This window comes from Oryzias melastigma, linkage group LG22 (assembly GCF_002922805.2).
Source record: "Oryzias melastigma strain HK-1 linkage group LG22, ASM292280v2, whole genome shotgun sequence".
Lineage (NCBI taxonomy): Eukaryota > Metazoa > Chordata > Actinopteri > Beloniformes > Adrianichthyidae > Oryzias > Oryzias melastigma.
This window is the reverse complement of record NC_050533.1, coordinates 4,514,759-4,524,161: the sequence shown is the minus strand read 5'-3', so window position 1 is coordinate 4,524,161 and position 9,403 is coordinate 4,514,759. Positions and strand designations below refer to the sequence as shown.

The following is a 9,403-nucleotide window of genomic DNA, read 5'->3' as shown; positions in this document are numbered from 1 at the left end:
GTTCACTTTAAGCTGATCCTAGTTTGACTCCATGAATAGACCCCTAACTGGGACACTTGAATCCATTAGCAGCTCTTTCGTTGTTATGACAACGATCCATTAAAATGACCTCATGTCAATGTTTGTGTTGACAGAACTTTGGCTCTGTTTTAGAACCCTTTATTGATAAAATCTCACAGACTAAAACATCATCAGTGATGCTGCCGATGTGGGATATTATGGCGTTAACTTTCTCCCACAAGTGTATATCAAACTCCACGCATTCAGTGAACGTTACACAGACACAATTCTGCCTCCATGAGCGCTCCTGTAGTCCTGCTGCTGAAGATGCTGAAACTGATAGCTGAAAACCCTGAAGTTGATAGCCAGATAAAATATTAGCCAAATGCCAGATTAGCCTAAAAAAATGAAATAAAAAAACATAGGTTAGCCAAAACGACTAGCATGTAACTGAAAAAAAAAAGAATTAAACTTCAAAATAGCCTAAAAAACAGGAAAAAAATACCAAATTTAGCCAAAACAGTTAGCATGTAGTTGAAATATTAGCTAGAATCCAAAACATCCTAAAAGTTTTTAAAAAAAATCCTAAATTAGCCAAAATGGCTAGCATGTAGCTGAAATATTAGCTAAACTCCAAAATAGCCCAAAGAAAATTAACAAAAAAAGCTAAATTAGCTAAAACAGCTAGCATGTATCTGAAATATAATCCAAAAAGCTAGCAGAATACCCATTTTAAAAACTGTAACTTTTTGACATAATTATGGATAATAAAAAGGTTAGGAAAACAGCTAGCATGTAGCTGACATATTAGCTAAACTCAAAAACAGCTTAAAACCATCTTAAAAAAGCCAGAATGAGCCAAAATAGCTAGTATGTAGCTGAATTTTTTTCTAAACTCCAAAATAACCTAAAAAATTGTAGTAATTGCTAAAATAGTCCAAAAAGCGAGCAGAATGCCATTTTTTCCTTTAAATGTTGAGTTTCACAAGAGCGCACAGTTCTTGACGAGGGGGCGGGACTAGTTTTAGGAGCGTAAGACTGTAGGAGACTGTCCTGTCCTCGTGGTGCGTTCCTTGTGTGCGTGGAGTTTGAAATAAGCTTGTGGGGGACTTTTGGCGGAAATTTAGCGCCATAGAATATTCAGAATTTGGTCCTTTTCTCGTCGGACTTTGGGTCAGAGCTGCACGGCGTTCGGTTCGGGTCTGACTGAGCAGAGTTGACAGATCCTCCCTTTTGTCTTCAGTCAAACAAAGAACCTCTCTTCCTCTTTCACGCCGTCTGGCCTCGCGTCAAATCTCTGACCCACTAATTAAACAATCACACTTTGTTTTCCGTCATCTCGGAAAGCTTCCAGCATCTTCACCCTCACCGGCCCCCCGCAGGGACCGGCCCCTTCGATGCCCGACTGCCTGACTCCAAGGCTGCTGGGAGTTTCTAGTGATATAAAACCTTCATCTAAATCAAATTATTTTATTTTTATTCCTGTTATAGGAGTAAAACTTGATTTTCACTGACCAGAAGAAGCGTGATTTTTTTAATCTTCTCAGCAGCTTTTCCCCCCAAAACTCAACAAAAGTAAATTTTTATAAACTGCTCTCTTTCTCATAAATCTTACAAATAAAAGCTGTCTCAGTCTGCCACAGACGGAACAAAAGAGCAGACATAAATCAAATGAAAACAAAGAAAATGGATGTGCTGTCAGCTCTGTTTGGCTGTTGAATCTCTCAGCTGATCTGATGAATTCAGATGGATTTACATTAGAATGTGAGGCTGCAACCAGCCGGGAGACTTTAAAAAACTCGTCTCTGTTCTTATTTGAACAAATCTTCTGAAGATTTTTTTTATGGATTTCAGACTTTATTAATAAAACTGATAAAGATTTTGTAGACATGCAGCTGGTTCCTTTCAGGGGCAGAATTTTCCAGGTTGTATGTAGCAAATCCATTGAATCCAAATATGTGCAGAGATTAGTAATGTTCAACCCATTGACATATATAGAGATGGACAATGCATCTGTGATGTCACCAATAAAAAATAGGCATGTTTGGGCTGCCCGCCCTGAGCTGCAGCGAGACTGAACAAGAACAGGCATCAAGTCGGACTGTCAGGACACCATTTCCCACAATGCATTGTTTTGTAGTCATCAAGGCAGCTTGCAGTCAGTGCAGCACCTAATTTCTGGCGCCTTGCACCCGCCCCTTTCTCGTGATATTTTTTTATGATTGACATGTGACATCAGAGCAAAAACTACCCAACATGCACTGCAAATGTGTCCGCCTGCATGATCTCAAACACACCTAATTTTGAAATGAAGTCAATTCTGGTTCCATTTCGGAACCGGACGACGTTCGTAAGCAGTGTCCGAGTCATTGTTTCTATGGCAACCACTCTCGCTTATCAAGAGGGAGTTTGTTGGAAAGCCACACCCCTTCCACTAGAAGTGGGCTCAGCCAGAATCTGTCAAGGCCTCTGATTGGTCGGTTTATAACTCGAATTACTATAATAATTCTGTCAGATAGATTTTTTTTTAGCTGTTTATTTCTTTATAGAAGATTTTGGCTTTCTGGGACCAGCCAGTGCTTCCTGTTTGGAACGCCAGGGGGGAGGGGTTATTCTGTCCAGTTCTCTCTATACTGTCAATGGTTCAACCATCTGGATTGGAAACAGTCAATATCAGGATGATGAAGCTGCAAAAATGTTCAGACCTTCTTTTCCTTTCTTTTGAATTTTTTTGATTTTTTTAATTTTTCCTTTCATTTTTCTCAGTATTTCTTCTCTTCAGACTTCTGTTTTATTCTCACATCTTCATTCCTTAATTTTTTCCGATAAAAACATTGCAGTGTTTCATTTCCTGTATTTTATTTCCCTCATGCATTCTCGGGATCTGTTGGCGTCTTTTTAAACCTTAACAAGACTTTTCCTGAGAATAGATGATGAACAAACTGTATTGAACCCAGTCTCTGTTGTTTCTTCCGTGACTCTTTAGTGCGACCCGCCGATCCAGATCCAAGACCTGTTCCGGGACATCCAGGATGGGTTCATCCTCATGGTTCTGCTGGAGGAACTCTCCGGCTGCAAACTGGTCAGACTCTTGGACTCTTACCGTCTATGTTTCAAAGTATTTTTGCTTCTCAACGTTTGCGTTTGATATTACCAGATTCATGGATTCAAGAAGTCCAGCCACCGAATTTTCCGTCTCAACAACATTGCCAAAGTCTTAGCTTTCCTGGAGGAGCGAAACGTGAGTCCAGCAGTGGAAAGGGTTCGGTTCTGCTGGTAAATGAGAGTGGTTTCATGCTTGATTTGGGGTTTCCAGGTGAAGCTGGTCAGCATAGATGCGACCGACGTTGCCGATGGAAACTCCTCCATCATCCTTGGACTCATCTGGAACATCATCCTTTTCTTCCAGGTGATTTATTTATCTGTGCTTCAATTATTTTCACTTTGAGTAAAGAAGAAAGAAGTCCCCCAACTCTCCATGTTTCACAGATTAAGGAGCTAACCGGGAACATCCGGAGCCAGTTCCCCTCCTGCTCCAGCCTGTCGTCCATCCCTACCAGCTCTGACTCCGACACGTCCCACAGCAGCACGCCGTCCGAGGAGAGGCGGAACGCCAGCAACGCTCTGAAGGAGAACAGCAAAGCCATCAAAAAGCTGCTGCAGTGGATTCAGAGAAAAACTCGCAAGTATGACGGCTTTGAGGAGGAGCAACACTGTTCTGAAGACGACTGATCTACATCCTGTCCGTTTGAAGGTACGGGGTGGCGGTTCAAGATTTTGGGAGAAGCTGGACGAGTGGATTGGCCTTCCTGGCCCTCATTAAGTCCATCGATTCCAGTCTGGTGGACATGAGGAAAGCTCTGCTGAGGAGTCCCAGAGAGAATCTGGAGGACGCCTTCAGGATAGCTCACTACAGCCTGGGAATTCCCCGCCTGCTGGAGCCTGAAGGTCACAAAACACACCTCAGCTGACTCTGTTTTTTTCTCCGCTTGCACATATACGCAGCCATTCAAAAACACGGCTAGAAATTTAACTATTGAGCAGAACTTTTAACATTTGGGTAAATATTGCAAAACATAAGGGGTAACCTGTTAAAAAAAAGTAGTAAGCACCTCTAGCAGACGTTTAATGTCCTCACTCTAAAGAAAATTAAAACACCCTAAAACACGAGGAGGCCATAAAGATCTCCCATAAAGGAGTTTTATGAACCACTAAAGATTGTGTGGCCTCTCCTGTCCTTCTGCAAACAGCTTCTGATGCATCAAACGTTTGAGAGGTTAAGTCATCTGCTTGTACGGTGTTTATCCTTCTGTTAAATCCAATAAAAATGGTCGTTGAGGAGAAAAATCCAAAGGTTCACTCCTGAAGAAAGCCTCCTGCTGGTTCGTTTCTTTTGTAACTTTAACTCTTATTTTCAGAAGAGCTTTAAAACAATCCGATCTGAGTGGACAGAAACATGTAGTTGTGTGTGTTGGCGCAGGAGATAACAAATTGGGCCATGAAAAAGGTTTTAAGGTGATGAATTACACTTATAAAGTGATTTTTGGCTTCAATATAGAAGCTTACAGTTTCAGATGGAGTTTCTGTCTTTGTGATTCCAGCCAAAGATGCTCTGAATTTATACTATTGGTAAAATGAAAGACTTAAATGTCTAAAATGATGAAGTACAGAGCTAGAAGTCCTCCTCCCACAATCATTTTAAATGATGAATATCATTAAATCTGTTAATTATTTCTGTCCTGAATGACAACATCTTCTAGTGCCTATGAAGTATTTTTTGTGCCACCATTTTGGGAACAAAAGTCACAGTTTTTAAATCAAAATGTCCTAAATAAACAAAAAAAAGTCAAGTTTAACGAATAAAACTTCATAATTTGCAAATGAAAATATTAAATATTTGTTTTCAAAAATGTTTTTATGCTTTTTATGCATTGTGTCTCATTTCGCTTTCACCCCACCTTTAATTTTAGGTTTATAAGTTACAGTATTACATAATAAATGTGCAACCAAACAGCCAATCACTGACAATATGTGGCTTAGATCTTTTATTTATTTATTTTAATAAACAAATTTGAAAGAATTTTGCTCTGGGGATTCATAAATCACACAGACCTGTTTAGTATAATGTCAGGAGATAAACCTAATAGTTTATTTTAGAGTTTCGGGAAATCTTCAACCATAAATTCACAAATCTGACAAAATAAAATTAAGTCAATGCTAAGAGAAAGTATGAATTATTTTTAAAATGAATAAAAACAAAAAAAATCTATTAAAAATGATTTTTCTTTCAGCGGAGGACACAAAATCGAGGTTAAACAAAAACCTGTTTGGCATTTGAGCCTCGGCTGCAGACACCATGTTGGAAAAATATGGCGATTTGATTGGATAGAATCTAGACCAATCAGCTGTTTTGGTGGCACAAATGTCACACTGAGGTTAAAGTTATGAACGCAAAATCAAAGATAGGGAGAAAGCGAGATGAGAGACATGAAAACATTTGCTTTATAAACACAAAAATATTTATTGAAAGCAAAAAAATAAGAAAAGTTTTTGAAAACAAATATTTAATATTTTCATTTACAAATTATGGAGTTTTATTCGTAAAATTTTACAATTTGTTTGCAATTTTGGAAATTTAGATCTCAAAATTGTGACAAATTATTTCATAGGTACAAGCCAACCATGTTGATTGTGCATAAAAGCCATTCATTTGTAATAATTATGGGATGTAACTGTATGTCATACTAGAAATGGATCAAACATTACATTATTTAGTGCACTACATTGGGCTGTCCAAATCTATTATTCCAAAATCCAGGGCCCTGGAAATGTCCCAGAAGTCTCTGCAAAAAAAACAATGTGGTGACCACTAGATTGGCGAATATAGACCACAATGCATTGCTTTTATGTCTTAACATTTATTTTTTTTATAAACCATCCAGGTTTTCATCATCAAAACACGTAAATATTTTCATGAAATGTTCTTAATCTTAGGTTTTTACTTTGGGAAATCGGTGCTGTCATATTTGGGAGCATAGTGTTCGAATTTTAAAGGGTGACCAAACAGGGAAGTTGGAGGCTGACTCCACCCACAGCCAAAATTTGAAAATCCAGTCAGAGGGGCGGGGCTTGGGGGCTGGACTGTTATCATTACTGGAGCGGCAGATCATGATCTGAAACTTACATCGTTTGACCATCACAAAATTAATCTGTAATATCTAATTTCAGCCTTTAGGGGGTAGCGGACAGACATCTCTTTGACTATATTTTTAAGAATTAAACAAGTTTATTTTAATTTATCAAAAATGTGGCAACTACCAACAGAGAGATCTTTTAAAGCCCAATTTATGGAGTTCAACAAAAGAAAACAAAAAGTTGATTTAGGGTTTAGTTACCCTTTAAAATCCAGGACACTAGATAATCTCGAACCATATAGTTTTTTGGTAGTTGGGGAGGAGGGAGGAAAGAGATTCCTCGTTTAAATACTGATATTTTGATCGTCTTTTGTGTTTAGATGTGGGTTTTAATGAGCCAGACGAGCAGTCCATCATCATGTATGTCTCCCAGTTCTTGGAGCATTTCCCTGGTCTGGAGGAGGTAAGATCATTCCAGGTCAAACACCACATTCTGACTGATGTAAGCCCGTCATGTTGACGTGTCCGCTCCCCCCGGCAGGCGGAAGAGTCCGCTCACCTGATCGAGCGCAGCGTCTCCATGGGTCGCCTCAACGACTCCGACCTGATGAGAAACGGCGCTCACCTCGGCAGAGTGAAAGAGCGGACCAGCTTGTTCCAGAGAGACGGCGGCAAACCGCCGCCCAAAATCCTGCTGTCTTCCGTGTCGGAGGACAGGGGCGTCCTGTCGCCTCGCCTCAGGGTGGCTGCGACTCGCTCCTGGTCCAGCGATGACATCCTGTCCGACCCGCCTTGTGACGTTGTCTCTCACGAAGCCCAACGAGTCGCCGACGTCCAGCAGGACTTGAGCTGCACGTCACCTTCATTCACACCTGATTCTGGAAACCCCGAGCCTCTAATCCCCGACTCCGCCATCCACTCCCCAGACTCCTGGGTGGAGAGCGAGCTGATGCCTGAGAGCCACAGCGACAGCTCTCTGTTTGACAGCGGGCCGGGCTGGGATGTGTACCGGGCCACGCCGGTGCAGGTGCTGCCAATGGATGAAGGATTCATGTCCCCCATGGAGGACAGAGCTCCAGATGAACCCTCTGTGACGGGATCGTACAGCGACGAAGGAGTGTCCTCCATGGAGAGCACCCAGGACAAAGGCCAGCAGCTGAACTCAGAGAATCCGGTTCTGGAACTCATCACTGATCCAGGACACAGTGACACTTCAAAAGAGGTAGAATCCAATCACATCAGTCCACTTCATCAAGAACCGTCCTGGACGCTCAATGAGGAAGTAACTCTCCTCCAAGATGATCAAACAAACCATTTCCAACCCGACTTCTCCACCGAGCATGAAGAAAGCTCTCAGAGAGAACAAGAAGGAGACACAACGAATCTAAATGAACAAATTGATGGTCCGTCTGAAGAACCGGAGAGCATTACCTCTGAGGAGGAGTATCCAAAAGCTGTCTCCTCACTGGAAGATGAAGGAATGGACTCTAAAAATGAGCCACACAATGTAAGCAATGAAGAGCAGAAAACACAGGAGGAAGAACTCTTAGCTGAAGAAATCTGTAGTTCTGAGACGATTTTACCAAATCAAGAGGAAACGTCAAAAACTGGTCTCATTATTCCCATCATCTCCATCTCCAGTGAGTCAAAGGACCACGAAGAAGAATCTGAACAAGAAGATTGGGAAACCGGTGAGAATCTAGACAAGAAGACTGAGTCCGGAAATGGGGGAGATGACACAGAACCGAACAGTCCTACAAGTCCAGTTCCTCTGGAACAAGGTCTACTAGAGTCTGTCTGCAGTGAAGACCTCAAAGAAGAACCTGAAGAGAGACCGTCCAGTCTGATACCAGAAAGTTCGGACACAAGACCTCTGCAACAACCAACCGAAGACGAACAAGGAAGAAGCTCTGTTACAGAATCTGTCCAGAACCAGGAAGTGGACGAACCCAGACAAGAGGACAGTTCTGATGATCCTCCAGTTGTAAAGGAGTCCGCTTCTCCAGTGAATCTTGACAGTGATGCAATACCAGCCGGTCCTGCCTCCGACAGCGGGTCAGAAGTCCCTTATCTGAGCATAATGGACACAGATGCCTTCGAGCTGACTGAACCAACAGTTCCTCCGTCTTCTGGACCATCAGGATTCAACAGAACCACAGACTTGTTCTATTCCCAATTTGAGGAAAACTCTCCTGCAGAGCATCCAGTTGCTGCCCCAGTGGAGCCCATGGATCTGTTCTACCCCGACAAAGAGGAGCCCATGCTCTCAGAGCCTGCTGACACCGAGATGCAGCGGTGGCCTTCAGTTCTGAGCGTCTCAGCTCTGGAGCCGGCGCCAACGTCGGCCGATGACATGGACGACCAACTGATGATCGGAGAGGAGGACGATGATGAAGTAAGGCTCTTTACTTCTTAAAGACTTCTCAGAAACTTTGTGTTTGTTGTGATTAGAAGTGAGAAACCAAAGGATGTTTGGTTCAGAACAGCATTTCTTTCTCTTCGCCCTCAGCGAAAACATGATTTTTCAGCCAGCTAAGTATTTATTTATTTTAATGATCAAGAATTAAATAATAATCAATGAAGATATTTTTTTAATAATTACACTTTTCCTGAGCCCAAACACAAACCCCAGACCTCTACAGTGGAAGGCAGGTGCGCTAACCTCACTAGCATTTAGTAAGACATTCACAGCATGGTAGATTTTTTTAACAGGCATTTCTAGTGTTCAAGGTTGCAAGATTTATGTTGTTAAGAGTTAAAAAAGAGGGGAAAATAAATAAATGAATAAATCGCCAGTTAAATTCTTAATTCCAGCCAAAAACAACCATAATTTTTGACCGAAATGGGGGTGGGGAGTGTTGAATATTCAAGCAATTGAATGTAAATAGGGGCTGCACGGTGGCGCAAGTGGTTAGCGCTCTCGCCTCACAGCGAGAAGGCCCCGGTTCGAATCCCGGCTGGGACCTTTCTGTGTGGAGTTTGCATGTTCTCCCCGTGCATGCGTGGGTTTTCACCGGGGACTCCGGCTTCCTCCCACCGTCCAAAAACATGCTTCATAGGTTAATTGGTGACTCTAAATTGCCCCTAGGTGTGAATGTGAGAGTGAATGTTGGTGTGTGATTGAGGCCCTGCGACAGGCTGGCGACCTGTCCAGGGTGTACCCCGCCTTCGCCCATCAGTAGCCGGGATAGGCTCCGGCACCCCGCGACCCCGAAAGGGAAGGAGCGGTCAAGGAGATGGATGGATGGATGGATGTAAATAAAACAGAC

General features: G+C 42.2%; 1 protein-coding gene across 2 annotated transcripts in view; it reads left to right on the top strand.

Moving 5' to 3' along the window:
* Positions 1-9,403, top strand: part of clmn (calmin) — a 41,764-nt gene that overhangs the window by 22,704 nt on the left and 9,657 nt on the right. For both annotated transcript variants that reach the window (XM_024273177.2, XM_024273168.2), the window contains exons 3-9: positions 2,987-3,082; positions 3,158-3,241; positions 3,317-3,409; positions 3,490-3,686; positions 3,755-3,948; positions 6,515-6,597; positions 6,676-8,529. In XM_024273177.2, the coding sequence (XP_024128945.1) occupies positions 2,987-3,082; positions 3,158-3,241; positions 3,317-3,409; positions 3,490-3,686; positions 3,755-3,948; positions 6,515-6,597; positions 6,676-8,529 (2,601 nt within the window). The remainder of the gene's footprint in view (positions 1-2,986; positions 3,083-3,157; positions 3,242-3,316; positions 3,410-3,489; positions 3,687-3,754; positions 3,949-6,514; positions 6,598-6,675; positions 8,530-9,403) is intronic.